Here is a 20,618-nt window from a genome sequence, read left to right as displayed (position 1 = left end):
AATACCTTGATGGATCCCATTATAAATCAGTGGGATCCACCAGGAATTGCCGAAGACCATAGCACAATGTATCAAGCAGAGATCTGTGGTTAAAAACAGGAGCCACAAAGAAGCCTTTAGTGTTTTCCACTGTCGTCTATGGGGAGAAATATTCCCAGCTGAAGGAAGGCTCATGTCCGGAAGAACAAAGCGATCTGCAAAATAGTCACCTAGTACAAATAGGGCCAAAAACAGAAGCGAAGAAACTAATCCTCGGGGAGAAGGGGGTGGAAACTGGGTGAGATTAGATTAATGCTAGTGCACCGATCAACAGCAGAATAACTCATGTAACAAAAATTATACATTATGTATTCTATACGTAATACACTGATGCCATAAGCAACAAAAAGGGACAGAGATAGCCCTGCCTTACCATGGAGGCTGACACCACACAAATTAGTACTGACTCTGAATCACCCTTTAGGCTACATTAACACGTCAGTGTTTCCAGTATTTGTGGTGAGTTTCCACACATACTGGAGACACTGACACACGTAGACCCATTCAAATCTATGGGTCTGCACACATGTCAGTGTGTTTCAACGGACCGTGTCCGTGTGCTCCACACGCTGACATGTCTGTTTTCTGGATGCACGATCGCAAAATGTCTCACGCTGAACGCACATGGATGACATCCGTGTGTCATCAGTGTGACACATACCGGTGCCTGGGAATCAGTGTGCAGTCAGGCTGCGTGCCCACTATGCGTTTTTAAAGTGTTTTTTTGCCGCGGAATTTCCGCAGCGGAAAAGCTTAAAAAAACGCTTGGTAATACATGCCCCATGGTCCCCAATGATAATCCCCATGTGCTGTGCACATGCTGCGGAAATTTCCGCTGCGGATTATCATTGTGGAAAAATATGCAGCATGTCCATTAATTTTGCGGACACGCAGCGTAATTGCTGCCATTGTCTTGCATTGAATCGCATAATATCCGTATGAGCACATGTGCACATGCGGATATTATGCGATTCTATGTGCGGATGGTACCCGGGTCTGGAGAAGAGGAGACTCTCATCCAGACCTGGGTACCATAGAACCTGTTAAAAAAGGAATTTAAAATAAAAAATAAACATTATACTTGCCTTCCGATGGCCCCTGGTGTTTTCTCTGCTCCGTTCGGTCTCCCCGTGTCTCGCGGTGGTCTAAAAGGACCTGCAGTGACGTCATTTAGTGACTAAATGACGTCACCGCAGGTCCTTTTAGTCCAACGCGAGACACGGGCAGACCGGACGGAGCAGAGAAAACACCAGGGGCCATCAGAAGGCAAGTATAATTTTTATTTTTTTACCATTTTTATTTATTTATTTTTTTTAACTATTACTTGGTAACACTATATAAATCCATGCCGGTTGTGTGACCAAGTTGTCAAGCACTTTTCCAAGTGATGCTAAAATCGCTTGGAAAAGCGCTTGATAACCCGCATGCAGAAATGCATGCAAAAAAGCTTGACAAACGCTTCTACCTGGCGGGAAAAACGCATGTAAAATCCGCATGCATTTTTCCTGCCAGGGAGATGCAGAAAAAATCTGCAGCATTTCTGCATCGTGGGCACATAGCCTTAGCGCTGTTCCCAAGTGCTGATCGTTGCCCTCATCATGGCTCCTGCCGGCGCTGCGATCAGCACGAGCGAAGGACAATGTTGGGAGTAGTAGTGTCTGCTCCTGCAGTGTCCCTGTGTAAAAATAAGAATAAAGTAATAAAATCCTTATACTCGCCTGTCCAGAGATGTCCCCCGCTGTAATCCGCTGACTGCGGAGGAGCCCGAGAGAATGAGCAGCTCCAGCAAGCGGGCCCCGGAGCTGCTTGGAGCTCACTGAGTGAGTCATTCTCCCCGACTCCTCAGTGTTAGTGGATTACAGAGGGGGACATCTCCGGATAGCAGAATACTACTACTCCCAACATTGTCTTTTGCTCATGGTGATCACACCGAGACCAAGAGATAAGTGATGAGGGCAGCGTTCAGCACCCAAGGTTTGGGAACAGTGCTAACTGTACCGCTGATTCCCAGGCGCTGGTACGTGTGATCCTGATGCGGCACATGGTTGCCACACACGGACATCTCCAGTACTGGAAATATAAGGACGTGTGAAACTGGCCTTAGGCCACGTCCACACATTCAGTATTTGTAAGCCAAAATCACAGGAAAAGTATAATAGAAACACGTCACCACTGCTGCATTTATCACCCACTCCTGATTTTGGCTTACAAATACTGATGTAAAATACTCACCAAATACTGAATCTGGCCCAAGAGTAAGAACAGAACAATGATGTAAAGAAAGCTAAAGAATTAAAGGGGTTGTCCGGTACTTTAAAAAAAATGCCTGTGTGTTTTAGTGATAAATACAACCTTCTTTCTAATTACCTTGTGCTGCCGAAACTGCCTGTGAGCGGCGCTATCACTGGCAGCTCACAGGCAGCAAGCGACCCAGCTTTGACGTCACGACAAGTAAGGCGTACAGCATGAGCATGAGATTTCTGAAAGTTCATAGACTTTGCTCATACTGTAAAACGCAGAACATTTGCATAAAAAAACGCTGAAAAAAAATACCTAGTATGAACATAGCCTTAGGGTCATGCACACAAAGTCACAAACTGACAGCATAAAGAGTCCATACAATACTGCAGACGTGCTTTCATATAGTGTGTTGGTGATGTGTAGCATTTCACAATAAGGCTATGTGCCCACGATGCAGAAATGCTGCAGATGTTTTACGCTTCTCCCTGGCAAGAAAAACGCATGCGGATTTTACATGTGTTTTTCCCGCCAGGTAGAAGCGATTGTCAAGCGTTCTTCACATGCATTTATGCATGCGGGTTATCAAGCGCTTTTCCAAACGATTTTAGCATCACTTGGAAAAGTGCTTGACAACTTGGTCACACTATATAAATCCATGCAACCGGCATGGATTTATATAGTGTGACCAAGTAATAGTTTAAAAAAAAAAAAAGAATAAGAATGGTAAAAAAATAAAGATTATACTTACCTTCCGATGTCCTACCGATGTTTTCTCCGCTCCATCCGGTGTCTTGGGCAGCTCGCGGTGGTGTGAAGGACCTGCAGTGACGTCATTGAGTCATGTGTCAGGTCACATGACTCAATGACGTCATGGCAGATCCTTCACAACACCGCGACCCATACAGCAGACCAGACGGAGCGGATAAAACACCGGGAGGACATCGGAAGGTAAGTATAATCTTTATTTTTTATTTTAAGTTCTTTTTTTTTTTTTTTTTTTTTTTTTTTACAGGTTCTATGGTACCCAGGTCTGGATGAGTCTCCTCTTCTCCAGACCTGGGTACCATCCGCACATTGAACCGTGTGATATCCACATGTGCAGATGCAGTGATGCAGATGTCACGAGGTCCAACGCAAGTCAATGGCGGCTTTTAAGCTGCGTGTCCGCAAAATTAATGGACATGCTGCGTATTTTTCCGCAATGATAATCCACAGCGGAAATTTCTGCAGCATGTGACGAGCTCATGCGGATCATTGGGGACCATAGGGCACGTATTACCAAGAGTTTTCGCTGCGGAAATTCCGCGTCAAAAACGCTTGAAAAACGCATAGTGGGCACGCAGCCTAAAAGCATTGCCTCAGGGGTAACAAAGGACAGTATGGGACCATTACAGCAGATCTGTACAAAGCTGAGCTACACATGATGAGACCTCAGATGTGAACTCATTGGGGTGGTTCAGACTGGGACTGGCCCTCTGGAGAACAGGTGAGTCCCCAGTCGGCACCCTACTCCCTTATGAGTGGTAGTTGGCAAAATACACTTGGATCACTATGTGCAGACAAGGCAGCAACTTATTAATTTACCAAACTATCCAATGTACTACTATATAGAAGCAGAGATACATTTGTGAATGAGAGTAATGTAATATTTGTGGGCCCCCAGAGTCAGTTTTAGTCCACGGCTCCACTATCAGTATTTTTTCTCAGGAGTGGGAGCCAAAACCAGGTGAGGAACAATCAGAGAAAAGGTATAATAGAAACAAGTGCACCAGTTCCCCAGTTTATCATCCACTCCTGAGAAAAAAAACTTAAATACTGATAGAGGGGCCGTGGCCTTACTGATGGGCTCTTAGCACCCAATGGTGTGATCATATGCAGCAGAAGGGCAGCACGGTGGCTCAGTGGTTAGCACTGTTGCTTTGCAGCGCTGGGGTCCTGGGGTCAAATCCCACCAAGGACAACATCTGCAAGGAGTTTGTATGTTCTCCCCGTGTTTGTGTGGGTTTCCCATGGGTTCTCCGGTTTTCTCCCACACTCCAAAGACACTGATAGGGAATCTAAATTGTGAGCCCCAATGGGGACAGTGATGATAATGTATGTAAAGTGCTGTGGAATTAATGGCGCTATATAAGTGAGTAAAATAAATAAATCCACCATGTGTCCTGCACCACATACAGCTGATTACCCAGATCTGTGCACCAGGGCTGTGGAGTTGGCAAGCCAAACCACCTACCCCGACTCCACAGCATCAGTCACTACTGAGCGTGTACATAAAGTGCAGCACAGGTTCATCTCAACTATAAGCCTAAATCCTTAGATCAGGAATAGGACAGAAATTATAGAACATTTCATAGCTTTCCCAAATTCTTCTGAAAACATTTACAGCACTGTACTACTGTACCCGATGTATTCGATAGTGTAGGAGTCCATTTTATACCGACTCCACCGCCCTGATATTGCGCACACAATCTGACTACTGCACTGTCCCCACCTGAGAGCTGCTGTCCGTGCTGGGGTCCCCACTGATGCCATCCTCCATACCACGGTGCAGGGGGCGCCCCTGTAGACCACAGCCCATGGTGCCCGCTGTTCGGCGGTTGGTGCCAGGGCCCCGTGTGCCCGGGATTCGCGATAGCGGAGAAGGCCGGCGGCCGGAGCACCGGAGGAGGGTAGGCTGCATGCTGCTCCATGATAACAGCGTGCATGTGGCGCTCACTTCCGGGTGCCATATAGGGTCAAGGCACGGGAAAGAATTCGTCTACACGTGACCTGGTGAGGCCCGTACCTGCCGCCGGCCTCCTCACACTGCACACATGTGCGGCCGCTGATACATGACATATGGTGGTGTATACATGGAATATGGTATTATACGCTACATAGGAGGAGAGACATGGGATGCCCGAATCAAAGATGTCGGAGTACGAGCTCAGCATGTATCACGTGATCGTCTTTGGAACGCAGACGTCAATTCTAAGGCGACCGCGTTCCAGTTTTTGGACTATGTTCGGGTTTTGTGTGTCCCGATAACGCCTTGTAGTGTCCGCATGGTAAAATGGGAACGGTGAGCTGGTCAGGAACAATCACTCATCATCATGTAGGTCATGGCTCTGGCCTCGACTTAATTTAGGGCGGAAGAAGTAGCGCAATGTAGTGACGTCACGCTAAGCTCTCCTCCGTTCAAGATGTCCCGGGATCTGATCGGTCCGGCTCTGCCGCCTGGATTCTGCGGTGGTAACGATGAAGAGGATGATGGAGAAGGTATTCAGAGACCATTGCTGAGCACCTTGAGGTGTCAGAGCACTCTGCCGTCTATCTGCCCCAATGGTCCATAGCATGGGGGAGGGGGCAGGTATGGGGCTTCTGCGACCTGTGGTTCTCCAGCTGCTGAACAATTCCCATCAGCCACAGACTCATGACACGATGGGAGATGTAGTTTTACAGCTGAGGAGCCCTATTTTAGGGGACAATGATGACATTTGTCCTGTATAGCAGATCACAGCTTTACTTCTGTAGTTATTTCAGATTTTATTATTGTAGTTGAGCTCTGCAATGCTTACCGCCTTTTATTGTGCTCCGTAGTTCTTGTAGCACCATATGCTGGCTGAGATGTGTGGACTGTCCTGATAAAGTGTAGCTGCACTGTTAGGTAACCTTTCAGAAGAAGCCGGCATGTTTGTATATGAGGGATGGCACTATTTCTGGCCATTATTTGAGCTGTATCTTGCATGGACTTCTCCGTAGACTTTTGGAGACAGATCTGTAGACAGATTAGAGCAGTTTTTGAGAGCGAATGATAAGTGCAGAGAGATACATAACTGATACGTAGGGAAGGCTTCATTTTTTCTATTAAGATATATCACAAGGTTTCTTCGAATCTCGCTTGCACTGTAGATTTTGAAAAACAAGTGCATTTACTATGTAAGCTTCCCATGGCTGGTTGAGAAAGGTGCTAAGCTTTCTGCAGGTCTTGCTGCAGTGTTATTTCTTACCAAATAGGGGGGTACTTGGCTCATAACAGTGAGAATCGCAACCTTAGTATGTCTGCCGTGTGGCTCCACTAATACTGCTGTGATCAATGTCTGATCATTAAAAAGTCTTGGAGGCGATTGGGTGAGAAACGTATGAGTGTGGAGAAGAGAGGGACATCTAGGGAGGACCGGAGACTACGTGTGGGTGGATATTTGAAGATTAGTTTGGAAATATACAGAGGAGACAGATTATGAACAGCTTTGTAGGTCAATGAACTGGATACATTGGGGAATTGGAAGCTAATGAAGGGATTTGTAGGGGAGAGAAGCAGAGGAGTAGAGAGGCAGATTACTCGGGCCTTTAAAGGGAACCTGTCATTAGTCATGCTGTACAAAACCACGGGCAGCATGAATCAGAGCCTGGATGTACGATTTCATCCAGGTATGTTTTACCCTGAAACACTATAGCATTTTAGAGAAAACCGAGCTTGAAAGGCCACCCGGGACTATAGGGTGAGACCTGACTAGACCGCTGAGGTCCTTTAGTGGCTTCTCCCTGTTCATATCCAGTTGATTGACAGGTCTCTTAATTGTATCTCTAGGGAAAGACCTGTTAACTGCAACAATGTGAGTAAACCGCGGGCCAGGGGCAGCGCTAGATTAGTCAGGTCCCTCCCTATAGTCCTCGCTTTTCAGCTAAGCTTTCATTCATACTACCCGTAGTTTGGGCCGAATGAATATATTGACAGATTCCCTTTAAGAAGTCGCAGGCAGGAGGATTGCAGTGAGAGAGAGTGATACCATGCCTACACAGCCATCTATGGGTGCCATGTCCTACTATTTTTGGGAAAAAAAATTCAACACTGATAACAGGTGATCGCTGAGGTTTCACGCAGTTGGACGTCCAGCAATCTTGTCCCAAGTGGTTGGGCTGCCCCGTTAATGACATTCAGATGATTAATAGTTGAATCTTTTGTTGGATCTGGCAGTCTCTCCATTATTAATCCCCTCCATTTCCACCCCCTGTGCTACCTTTCCCAAAATGTTCCTTAACATTATATGCTGTATACGACCACAGTCAACATTATGTTCACATGGTGACATAAAGGCTGACTTGTATTTCCAGGGTATGAAAAGTGGTCCATTTCTTCATCCAGAAAAAAAAAGTCAACTTTGTTATTTTTTTGCTATTATATGTCACCTATGTTCTCATTGAATTCAGTGAACAGTCCAGACTATTGCAGTCTTTGGTCAACAAAGCTGATCACTGAATGGGTTAACAAAATCAGGTAAGACGGCTGTCCCCATGAGCTTGTACAAAAAAAGAAATAAGAAAATACATAATATTTTTTTGTTTTTTTCAGTAGCTGATTGCAATTCTGCAATATTATGTAGGTAATACATTCTCTTTTAGATACTTCATGCATTTTGTATAATGCTGCTGTCTGGAAATGTTTTTTTTTACCCTGTATATAGTGTTATATAATGATCTAGTATAGATGGATATATTATGGATGCTTGGCGCTAGGTTATCCACTAACAATTACAGCAGATGTTCCTGGGCAATGTGCCAGACGCATCACATATTAAGAGAAAAAGCTGCATTAGCTGTGCCAGAATGTGAAGTGTCCCCGCGGTATTCACAAGCTGCCAGAGGGAAGAAATACGCCGAAATCTATCACAGTGGTGTCTGACCAGAGGCTAGCTCCTGTAATTGGGTATTCATCCTTAGGCATCACGCAGACTGGCAGCTTAGGTTGCGTTGCCTGCCAGCTGCTGGACCTAGTGTAGGTATTGGTAGAGCTGCTGGCGGCTTACATACTGAAATATTCCTATTTATTTAGGATTAGTAATTATTCATCACTTTATTTGTCATATTTTATTCACCATATGTACTCATCTCACAACAGACAGGACATTAGAAAACGTAAAGAGGTTTTCGCACGAGTGAAGGGTATGTGCCCACGGTCAGGAGCCACTGTGGGTTTGAAGCTGCGTGCTTATGCAGCATCAAACCCGCAGCGTCCACATGTTACAGCATCGTGGATGGATTTCTAGAAATCCCATGTCCACTATGCATCTCTGCCCACCTGCGGACACGGATATGTGGCACGTCTTTCCAGACCGCAGCATGTCAATTTCACTTGCGGGTCCGCATGTGGACTCTCCCCATAGACTAATATCTATAAGGAAAGTCTGCATATAAAAAAAAATGGCGCCTCTCATTTGCCTAATGAGGGCGGAAGTCCCACGGCTATTCCGCAGCGTCGGGCCACAGGCGGCTCCTGACCGTGTGCACATACCCTAAATGTGCCCCTACTGTGTACTGTGTAATGGCTGTGTCTCACCGTGTAGGAACATGGTCTGATCATACCACAGCTCCTGGGCAGGGGAGGACACAAAAGAGAGTATACAGGTATTAGAGCAGGGGATCACAGCTGATTCTTTCTGTGAGGTAAAACATTGTTTAAAAACAGACAGGGTAATGTTTTACCTCACAGAAATAATAAGCTGTGATTCCATGCTGTCCTGTCTGTATACTCTCTTTTGCTTCCTCTCCTGCCCAGGAGCTGTGGTATGATCAGATCATGTTCCTGCACAGTCAGGCGAAGCTATTACCAGGGCTGTGGAGTCAGTAAGCCAAACCTTCAACTACTCAATTTCCATGACACCGACTCCCACATACACGGCTCGTGTTTAAGTGATAAATTTACTGTAGCACAGATTCATCTCAGCTAAAAGTCTAGACCCTTAGATCAGGAATAGGACAGACATTTATAGGACATTTCATAACTTTCCCAAATTCTTATGAAAAAATATTCCCCACAAACTGCATTGAACTACTGTACCCAATTTATTATATATTTTAGGAGTCGGTTCATTTTATACCGACTCCACCAAAATGGACACCGACTCCAACTCCACAACCCTGGAGGAAAGTCTCATCATTGTCCCCTGCCGGCACTGCGATCAGTGCAAGCAAGGGATACTGCTGAGAGTTGTATTCTACTCCCGCTGTGTACAGCAAGTGTAAAAATAAGAATAAAGTAAAAAAAAACACATTATACTCACCTGTACACCACTTTACACCAAATTCCCTGAAGTCATTGTCCCCTGTAAAAAAAATAAATAAAAAACAACCATAATAGTCACCTGTCCGACATACTGTCTGCCTCAGCGTGCGCGGTGGCCTGAGGCGACTGCATACGCTGAGGAGCAGGGGAGAATGACTCACTCCAGCAAGTGGGCCCCTGAATTGCACTTAAACATGAGTCATGTATGAGGGACTCGTGGAGTCGGTGTCCATGGAAATTGACGAGTCGGGAGGTGTTGCTTACTGACTCCACAGCCCTGCTTGCCTCCAGCACCCGGCGCTTGGGAACAGCGCAAACTGTGGCAGCTGTGCGATGCAGCCCAATTATGGTCTCTGATTGTTATGTCATGTGAACCCTGCAGCCAATGTCACGCCAGCCCAGAAGACCAGTGTTGGAATGGCGGTCGTTATTTTTATTTTACAAAGTCGACTACTTAATTAAAAAAGGGGCTTTCTAGAAAGTGGACAAACCCTTTAACTATTTGGTGTATGACCATCTGTTTTAAAGGGAATCTGAAAAGTAGGATCAACCCTTCTAAGCCATCTATATGGGCCTGTAGGTCATAGTTAGCTGAATAAAATTATACTTTTATATCTGCGATCCAATGTCTTATTTCAGAAAAATCCACATTTTTCTTATGTGTAAATGAGCTATGACATGTAACTAACACAGAACTGTATAACTGGACTTTGTCTTACAAGCACATTTGCTGTAGCTCTCACAGCTCTGCTGTATTGTAACACTGTCTGCCTGTGAGATGGAAGCTGAGAGGAACCTGCAGATGTGTCAGGTATAATCACACACAGCTCTGCAGTGAGATCAGGAGAGCAGAGAGCGGCCATCACACATCACACTGGTAATGCCCCATTTAAGTTATAATACACTCTGGTGGCAGATTCTCATGCAGATCAGTGTCCTCCCCATAGCCTGAAGCAGCTCATTTACATATAAGAAAAACATGGCTTTCTCTGGAATAAGACATCAGATTGCAGATATCAGCATATAATTTTATTCAGCTTCCTATGACCTACATGCCCATATAGACTGCTTAGGAGAGTTGATCCTACTGACAGTTGCCCTTAACCCCTTTCTGACATTACACTTATTAATACTTATCTGCACCCTGGGCCTATTAGACCAGATAAGTATTAGTACGCACCGACGATCGTGCCCGCACAGAGGCTGTGCTGGCGCGATTGCTTCCAGGTGTCAGCTGATTCTCACAGCTGACACCCGGTACTATTTGGTAGGAGCGGTGCGCACCGATCCCAGCACATTAACCCCCGAAATGCTGTGATCGAAGTCGATTGCAGCATTCTGGGAGCAAGGGGAGGTAAGTGCTGCTTACTTAACTCCTCTCTGGCGTTTCACACGGTCTGTGCTGGGTCCTGGTGGTTGTCATGGTGACCCGAAGTCGTCATGAAGACATCCGGGTCACCAGACAGCAGGAAGTTACTTTGATCATGCGCAGTGTGCGATCAAAGTAACATCTTCCTGTGCTGCGCTGACAGCCTGTAAAGCACAGGGATGCTGCTGCATTCCTCTGCTATACAGGCGATCAGACTGCAAAAAGTGAAAAGTCCCATAGTGGGACAAAGTGTAATAGTTCAAAAAGTGAAAAAAAATTCATAATCCCAAAAAATAAAAATATACTGTACCCATGAATAAATTATTATAAATTATTATTATGAAAAAAAACTGAGATTAGTGGAATGCTGGACACGTTACAAGTTAAATTAGTGTACACAAACTGACGAGAAAGCAGAACATTAATAAAATACAGCCAGCAATATCTGATAAAACACACTAAGGTATTTCTCTTTGATTAACAAATCTAATCGTCTGGCTAATTAAGATTTAAGTTGTATCATCACAGTATACATATTTGGTATCGCCTTTGTCCGGAACGACCTGACCTATAAAACTGTCCCACTAGTTAACCCCTTTAGTGAACGCGGTAAAAAAATAAAAATAAAAAATTATGCTTTATCATCATACCGCCAAACAAAAAATGGAATAAAACGCAATCAAAAAGACGATTGTAAATGAAAATGGTACCGCTGAAAACGTCATCTTGTCCCGCAAAAAACAAGCTGCTATACAGCTCCATCAGCCGAAAAATAAGTTATAGCTCTCAGAATATAGTGATGCAAAAAATTATTTTTTCTATAAAATAGTTTTTATTGTGTAAAAGCGCCAAAACATAAAAAAATATAAATGTGATACTGCTGTAAACGTACTGCCCCAATAATAAAGCTGCCTTATCAATTTTAGCACACACGGAACGACATTAAAAAAACAATTCCTGAATTGATGTTTTTTGTTTATTCTGCCTCCCAAAAATTGGAATAGAAAGTGATCGAAAAATGTCACGTGCCTGAAAATGGCACCAATAAAAACGTCAACTCGTCCCGCAAAAAACAAGCTGTCACATGACTCTGTTGCCGAAATATGCAAAAATTCTAACTCTCAAAATATGGCGATGCAAAAACTAGGCTTTGCACAAAAAAAAAAAAGCTTATTTTAGTGTGTGACCGCTGTCAATCATAAAAACCTGATATGAATCTGGCATCCCTGTAATCACACCGACCCGAAGAATAAAGTCATCTAGTCACTTATACCGCACGAGGAATGGAGTAAAAAATAAACATTATGGTTAGGGTTGGGATTTTTTCAAAAGTAAAGAAAAAAAATGATGACGATATGGCAACTAGTATTAAGCGCAAGTGCTCGCTACTTGAGTTTGTATCAGGTGCTCGGGCATGCACAGAGTGTCGCGCGTGCTCGAGTGACATGCTTGACTCTCTGCCCCATATGGTTCGCGGCCAAAAAAACCTGCAGGGATTGCCTGCCATGCAGGAGAAATCCCTGCACGTTTTTTTGGGGTCTCTAACAACCGAGCATGTCACTCGAGCACCCGCGATACATGATACATACCTGAGTACCCGATGGAAACTCAAGTAGCGAGCACTTGCGCTCAAGACTAATGACAACTGATTCAATATGATGACATAGTGATATCAATTTCTGTCGTACCTCTGGGTTCAAAATGTGCACTATACCCCTTGATAAAATCCTTTAAGGGTCTAGTTTCCAAAATGGGGCCACTTGTGGGGGGTTTCTACTATTTAGGCGCCTCAGGGGCTCTCCAAACGCAACATGGCGTCCGCTCTCAATTCCAGCTAATTTTGCATTCAAAAATTCACAGTGTTCCTTCCCTTCTAAACCCTGCCGTTCGCCCAAACAGTGTATTTTCCCCACATATGGGCCATCGGCGTACTCAGGAGAAATTGCACAACCGTTTTTGGGGTCCATTTTCTCCTCTTACCCCTGTGAAAACAAAAAAATTGGGGCTAAAAGATAATTTTTGTGGAAAAAGTTTGTTTTTTGTTTTTTTAAAAAAAAGTTTAGATTTTTTTTTTATTTTCACAGCTCCATGTTATAAACTTCTGTGAAGCACTTGGGGGTTCAGGGTGCTCACCACACATCTAGATAAGTTCCCTGAGGGGTCTAGTTTCCAAAATGGTGTCACTTATTGGGGGTTTTTCACTGTTTAGGCACCTCAGATGCTCTCAAACGCTACATAGTGTCCGCTAATTATTCAAGCAAATTTTACATTCGAAAAGTCAAATGGCGCTCCTTCCCTTCCGAGCCTTGCCGTGCGCCCAAACAGTGGTTTTCCCCACATATATATTGGCGTGCTCAGGAGAAATTGCACAACAATTTTTGGGGTCAATTAAAAAAAATTGGGTCTAAAGTAACATTTTTGTGAAAAAAGTTAAATGTTCATTTTTTTCTTCCACATTCCAAAATTCCTGTGAAGCACCTGAAGGGTTAATAAACTTCTTGAATGTGGTTTTGAGCACCTTGAGGGGTGCAGTTGTTAGAATGGTGTCACTTTTGGCCATTTTCTGTCATAAAGGCCCCTCAAAGTTACTTCAAATGTGATGTAGTCCCTAAAAATATGGTTTTGGAAATTTTGTTGCAAAAATCAGAAATCACTGATCAACTTTTAACCCTTATAACTTCCTAACAAAAAAAATTTTAGTTCCTAAATAGTGCTGATGTAAAGTAGACATGTGGGAAATGTTATTTAACTATTTTGTGTGACATATCTCTCTGATTTAAAGGCATGAAAATTCAAAGTTCCACAGTTATTACCTCATAAAGTGACAGTGGTCAGAATTGTAAAAATTGGCCTGGTCATTAACGTGCAAACCATACTCGGGAGTCAAGGGGTTAAAGGGCAGAAAAATTAAAAGCTTGAAAATTGTGAATTTTTCCAAATATTTCTGTAAATTTTAATTATTTTTTACTTTATTTATTAAAAAAAAACACAAAACATATTTCCCTAACTTTACCACGAACATAAAGTGCAATGTGTGTCACTAAAAGGCAAATTCAGAATCACTGGGAAAAATATAGTCCACAGTTATTACTATATAAATTGACGTGTGAAATTTGAAAAACTGCTTAGTATAAGGAAGGCCAAGTCTGTCTTTTGCAGAAAGTGGTTAGAAAATGCCCCTGTACAGATCAGAACAGTCAGATGTCACCTATGTTAGGAATAAGACATTAGTATCTGCATCTGGTCAGAATCAGTAATCTCTCGTATCTTGCAACTTTTTTCTCTGTTTGGTCCATATATTTATTTTTAAGCTACTTGTAAGGTGTAACTAAACCAAGTAAAATATATCGTCTGGTTTCACGGTGTCCCATGATTTTAATTAATTTTCTCTACTGGATGAGGCAAAAAACAAAATTTCAATATTTTAATGTTATATGTGCTAAAATACTGCAGCCAGAGTCCAAGGCAAGACAACTAGTGTGCCCCCTATAATGACCCCTTAAAGCAGGATTGTCAAACTTAAACACAAAGAGGGCCAAAATGAAAAACTTGGACAATTTGCGGGCCAACCAGTATACAATATAATGGGCCCCATATAGTCCTCCATACAGAATAATGGCCCCACATAGAAGGGATGGTCCGGGTGTCGCGGGCCAAATAAAACCACCCTGCGGGCCAAATTTGGCCCATGGGCCGGAGTTTGACACGTATGTTTTACGCAAGGCGTGGGAAAGACAAAGTTTAACGCGAAGGGAAGAGGGCAAGGGGGCCCAGACGCTAGGGTAAGGGGGAGTGGAAACCTCCTTGGCTGATCTGATATCACCCTGACTCCCCTATCATCCCTATATTGGTTCCTCACCAATCGCTGCACAGGAACTTAAGCCCTGTATTTCCCTAGCGCTTGGTCCTGGATAGGGAAGGGGGGATGAGCACTGGTCAGTCCCCACTATCAGCTAAAGACAACAAGGGAGACACACACGGGAAAAAGTAAATTTGCTTGAGCTGACTCCAGAGAGATCACACCAAACGTCCTCCTAGCACCAGAGAGGAAGTAAGCAGACTGCAACAGCTCCAAGCCTTCACAAGGAAACATGTGAATATCACTGGCACCACCCTGCTGCAAACAACGTATTTAAAGACCCAGGCCTGGGTGTCAGTTAGCTGGAGGGAGGTAGCCTCTGGGTCCTAGAGTGAGACAGATTCAAGAAGGTGTCTGTAATGCCAAACGAAGAGATCTTCTGCAACCAACTGCACATCTGACACACCCGTGACAGTGTGCCTTAAAGCAAATAATATTCCCTTTAGAAAGTAATAATGCCACCTGTTGTGACACACTTCACAAAGGTAGTTTATACTACGATGTAGGTGCCACAGTGCAGTGACTTCATTGCGCCGTTTGCGTCTTGTGGACTGTAAACTTTCAGCAACCTGTGGTCTACAGGATGAAGAGTGGGGGGCAGGGAGCCTATGGCTGCCACAGAATCCATCTGTATCTATCGTCATGTTGACACCGATGCAGTCCAAAGTGGCACTCATTTGGAGATTGGATTCACCTGGGCAGAACTTCGGGGCATGTGCACTGCAGTGGATTTTCGCCGAAAGCAACGCCACTTCTTTCTTTGGGGTGTAAAATTTCAAACAAAAAGTAAATGGTATTATTTTTCCGGTGCTGTGGTCTTAAGAACTTTGATCTTGAAGCAGCTGGCCCTGTGCCTGTCCAGGTTTGGCTTTTTTGTTCTGGTGCCCTTCTCCATACGTTTTTCAATGGAATGTCAACAATCCATGGAAATACACTTGTATATAAAAAAGGCTAAAGAAAAGCAAGTGTACACCCATTCATTTGTGGCCGTATTTCTATGATCTGCTGTTCTACTAATCTGAAATTAGATAAACCTACTGTTCTATGGTGATCAAAGTTTGGATCAGTTGAAGGATCGGACATCCAGATATTATGCCCATATTTTGGGTGCCAAGTGAGAGAGTTTCCATAAAAATAAATCATGCTGCTTTCATCACTCTTCTATTGACTTGGATTGTTCTGCACAGTTGCAGGTCCGGTGTTGCCTCCTGGATACAAGAGAATGCAAAGTTCAGATTCATCTGAGGACAGTGATGAGGATACATCACACACCCACTGGCACCATAAGGAAAGAAATGAGGCATCACAAAGGTGAGTTTAGGAAGAGATGATTGCAAGCTTCCGTGAACCACTGCTGGTTTCCACCATGTTGTCCAGGAATTTCTTGTCAGCTAAGTGATGCCTGGGGATTCCTTGGCTGACTTCCTAATGCGCAGTGTAGAAGAACACGGCTACGATCCTGTAATAAAGGTTTTTATTACGTTTCATGTCCGATCATCTAGGATGTTGGAATTGTATTCTATATATGGTACCTATGTGTATCAGTCCTTTTAACATTGATTGGTGTATGTTTCCCTATTTAAAGGGAACTTGTCACCAGAAAAATGCAGTCCAATCTGCAGGCATCATGCTATAAAGCAGGGATAGCTGTGTGTGTGTATGATATATATAATATAAATATTCTTTTTTAAAGATTCAGTTTAACTTGTCTTTTAAACATTTTAATCCTCTGCTTGTTGTGGGTTTTGGGTCGTCCAGTGAGCGGGTCCTATCAGTGACTGACAGCTATCTCTGCATGCACACTAATACAAAGAAAGCTGTCAATTACTAATGGGACCGCACACTGGACCCAAAATCCCACAAAGAGTAGAGGTTTAAATGAAAAAAATTTAAATACTTAAAAAGAAAGAGATGCGCTGCAAACCACTCATAAAATACCAAGAGAGTGATTCCTACCTGTCTTAGAGAAAATGGTAGTCCAAATGAAGATATACGTGTGCAGCTTCCAGGGGTCCTTTGAAGAAGTCACAACTGCAACTAGAGGTGATGGACAAGTGCCAGAGTCTGTAGAACGAGCCGTGAGTGTTGCAGAAAATGGGTTCAAACAGCGTATTAATGCTGGAGAGTCACAACAGCTGGGGGATTCCCTGACGAAGGAGGCAGTGATCTCGGAAACGCGTCGGATAAGCGCTGGACTTTTTTCCCTCAGTGGAATCCCCCCTGTTGTGACGTCACACAGATACTAAGCGCTCACATCCTTGATTATCAGCTGTCCTGCAGGTGTGACCGGCCGGCACACCTATCAGGCTGTCTGAAGTTCTTCTCACCCATGATCTTCATCCCTGTATCCACCTAGTGCAACGGCTGCATGTAGCTGAAAGCCCGAGTCTCTGAGAGTCTCTGCAGCCCTCTATCTCCGGCGTTAACACGCCGTCTAAACCCATTTTCTGCAACACTCACGGCTCGTTCTACAGACTCCGGCACTTGTCCATCACCTCTAGTTGCACTTGTGACTTCTTCAAAGGACCCCTGGAAGCTACACGCATATATCTTCATTTGGACTACCATTTTCTCGAAGACAGGTAGGAATCACTCTCTTGGTATTTTATGAGTGGTTTGCAGCGCATCTCTTTTTTATCTTTTTTTTAATTTCATTATTACTTGCACCAGGGCATACGGTGCTTTTGAGATTGCGGCTCTTTTACTATCTGATCTTACTATAGCAGCAGCACTACTGCGGTTTTTTACATTTTAAATTTAAATACTGGATCTTTATTTAGGAGGGTTTATTTTTCGGACTATAAGATGCATCAGACCATAAAACAAACCCCAAATTTTGTGGAGGAAAATAGAAAAAAAAAGATTTTTCATAAAATGGGTCTATAGTCTGAATTTACAGTATCTTAACCGAGGGGCGGTGGCGGTGTAGCGGGGTCACAGGAGGCAGGGTCCCTGCTGCAGGAAGCTGTCGGCGGTGGCAGAATTGGGGGCGATGCTGCAGACCCTAAGTGGGAGGAGGGGGTGTCCTGGCGGTGCGAGGCTGCAGGTCCTGGGCTGGAAGGAGGGGTGGCAGCTTTGAGACAGAGCGGAGTACATTGATGTCCCGCCAGTGGGCTTCAGGAAGATGGCTGCCTCCAGCAGTGCGTGCGCAGATTCTGATTTCGGCTGAGCCGAGATCTCAATCTGCGCTTGCAATGACTCCGGCGGCTATTTTCCTGAAGCTGTGGGGGCGCATGCGGGTGTTACCGGGAAATCAATGTTCAGAGCCCGGGGCTCCTGCCTCATTGCCGACACCCCTCCTTCCAGCCCAGGGCCCGCAGAATCTCATCACTTCTGCCGCCGCTGGCTTTCTGCAGCAGGGACCTTTCCTCCTGAGACTCTGCTCCACCACTGCCGCTACCATCCCAAATTTTGTGTGAAAATAGTGCGTCTTATAGTCTGAAAAATACTGTACTCGTTTGCTTTTAAAACCTTACGAGAGTTTTCTTAAATTGATGGGGACTGAATTATTATGTTTGCAGAAAACTAGAAACTCCACAAGATGATGATGATGATGAAGATGATGATGATGATTTTTTTGGGCCTGCCCTTCCACCAGGCTTTAAAAGACCTTCAGACTCCCCTGAAAGGTATGCCATTTGTAATTTCATTTTTTATTTCCCTTTTGACCCTTATCTTCCCCATTCCTATGGTCTCACAGCTCATTTGGGATGTTTTTAGTCCTACATTCTGATTTTGTGAACTGTTGAACCTCGGGGCAGTTTGTTAGATATTTCCACTAGTCATTCATGCCAGCAGAGGCTCTGTCCTTGGCATTTTGACAGCAGCCATAGATGCCTTTGATGTGCCAGGCGGAGGTTCCTGTAATTAGACTGTGACATACCATTGAAATGTGTACTTGGTATCATAAATTGCAATCAGACCTCAATTCTAAAGAGCAGGGCAGACGGCGTGCGGCCTCTGATTGCCATGTTCCTTTATTGAGCAGCCAGGCTTTAATAATCTCAGCAAATCCAGATGATGGCTAATAGTGTTCTCTGAAATCGCATGAGTACTTTCTGCATTTACAGTCACTGCATCATTGCAGACATTTTACAATATGAAATATTTGTCATTTGACTAATAATGTAATGGATAATGATTATTACAGTGTGCTTCTCCTTATCACTAACAGAGATATGTTGTGTTATAGACCGGTTATAGGTCCAGCTTTGCCACCTGGTTTCAAAAGGCAAAATTCTGATAGCGATGACGGCTCTGATTCTAAGGGATCTTCAGATAAGGTAATTGGCAGCGCTGACTCGTTATATATAACTTTACTAATGTGGTGTCTTAACTGAAAATGCAGTAATGGGTCGAAAAGTTTTGTATGTGTTAATTACATCACTCTTATTAAATAATACAAATTTTCTAATGATCTTGTCAGTTGGATTAATAAATGATTGGCTAAATGATGCCGCTCTTAAAGGGGGTGTTCTGGACTTTTATATTGACAGCCTATCCTTAGGACATCAATTTTTGATCGATGGGGGTGCGACACCCGGCACCCTGGCTGTTCCCGGTGTCAGTGGCGGCCAAATGTTTTGAGCTGCAGCGCTTCACAACACTAGAGCCGTCAACTGTATAGTGGCCATGGTTACGGCCAGGTATTGCACATCCGCCCCCTATTTTTTCAAATAGGGGGGTGTATCTGCAGTTACCTAGCCGCAGCCACTACTCCGCTGACGGAGCTGTGCAGTTCTGCAGTAAGAATTTACCTCACTTGGTCTATAGGACAAAACAAAGTGGACAATAAACTCCTATGGGATAAACCTTCACCTACACCTGCCGTGGCTCTTTAACAGTTGCAGACCAAACTTTCACTTATGTGTTGAAAGACATGAACCCTTTATATTCATAGACCTCAAATGACATGTAGTTATACTTACTCGTTAAGAAGTAATATTTTTACAGCCACTTGAGAAACAATTAGGTGCATTATAAAATTGTAGTTGCACTGTACAGTATATGACTACATAATGAAAAAATCATATCTGAATCTGTATTACTATGAACTATTGATGAGTTGCACTGTAATGCACTTTTATATTAAGATTGCACTATGACATTTTGGAATTTTATTAATTTATAATTGATGTACATATATATAGTCACTTGTGTAACATTACATTGCTTGATTAAAGTTCCACACTTGGAATGAAACGTCACAATGGGTCAATAAACCATTCACTATTTTCTGACCATTATCCTTAGAAAAAAAAAACATTCACTATTTTCTGACCATTATCGTTAGAATAAAAAATATATATATTGCTTCTCTCTTTCTCTCTCTTTCTTTTAAAAAGTATGATTATCACTTCACATATGAAAATTCCAAAGTTACTGAAGTGATGGTCTCATGAGACTTTCAACTTTACATCAATGTTTCATTTATAAGGGGGTCGCGCAGATCCCGCCACTGCCACCAGTTTGTCAGGGGTATGCAACTGCTCTGCCCCCAATCATCAAGACAATTCCGCAATTGACTGATGAGTGATGGACGAGGCTGCTGCTGCTGCTGCTTCCACTACTAGGCCGGTTAGGGGACTTCAGTGAGCGTATGGTATATACACCTCCGATTCCAATGTATGGAATATATATATATCGCGGTACGGTCACTGCCAATTTCACAATAACAAAAAGGAACCACTAGCTGCCAACACCAATCGTTTAAACAGGCCGATTGGTCACCCATTCCAATGTAGCGTATGGTGATGTTTACAGAGCAAGAGGAACAAAGCTATTATATTTCATATATTTAATCAAGGTTACACCCACTTACTTCACCTTGGGGGCTGGTTGTGGGATCTTCTAGGTGTTTTAGAATTTTATGAGACGCCTAACTTTCAGGATATCTTTGCCCCTGGAGGTCCCAGGTGGTAGATATTGTCGTCATTTTTCTAATCGTGATGTTACCTGTCTATAGAGGTTAAACATGCCATCCATTGTACCCAATATTAAGTTGGAGGGGTCCTGCCGGCCTTTTGGTGATGTGAGTTAATCCGTTTTGTTAGTCCCTTCACTATGAC

At 43.7% G+C, this 20,618-nt stretch overlaps 2 protein-coding genes across 2 annotated transcripts in view; one reads left to right on the top strand and one right to left on the bottom strand.

The window, feature by feature from the left end:
* Window positions 1–5,184, bottom strand: part of NUFIP1 (nuclear FMR1 interacting protein 1) — a 40,947-nt gene extending 35,763 nt beyond the window's left edge. Inside the window, exon 1 of the mRNA XM_073663860.1 lies at window positions 4,772–5,184. Within this exon, the coding sequence (XP_073519961.1) occupies window positions 4,772–5,009 (238 nt within the window). The 5' untranslated portion in view covers window positions 5,010–5,184. The remainder of the gene's footprint in view (window positions 1–4,771) is intronic.
* Window positions 5,185–5,232: 48 nt separating this feature from the next.
* Window positions 5,233–20,618, top strand: part of GPALPP1 (GPALPP motifs containing 1) — a 32,921-nt gene continuing 17,535 nt past the window's right edge. The window contains exons 1-4 of the mRNA XM_073663868.1: window positions 5,233–5,538; window positions 15,738–15,861; window positions 18,072–18,179; window positions 18,743–18,833. Coding sequence (XP_073519969.1) covers window positions 5,463–5,538; window positions 15,738–15,861; window positions 18,072–18,179; window positions 18,743–18,833 — 399 coding nt within the window. The 5' untranslated portion in view covers window positions 5,233–5,462. The remainder of the gene's footprint in view (window positions 5,539–15,737; window positions 15,862–18,071; window positions 18,180–18,742; window positions 18,834–20,618) is intronic.

Source organism: Phyllobates terribilis, unplaced genomic scaffold, assembly GCF_046119375.1.
Source record: "Phyllobates terribilis strain yellow unplaced genomic scaffold, ASM4611937v1 Scaffold_2__4_contigs__length_985480577, whole genome shotgun sequence".
Lineage (NCBI taxonomy): Eukaryota > Metazoa > Chordata > Amphibia > Anura > Dendrobatidae > Phyllobates > Phyllobates terribilis.
This window is presented reverse-complemented; position numbering and strand designations above follow the sequence as displayed.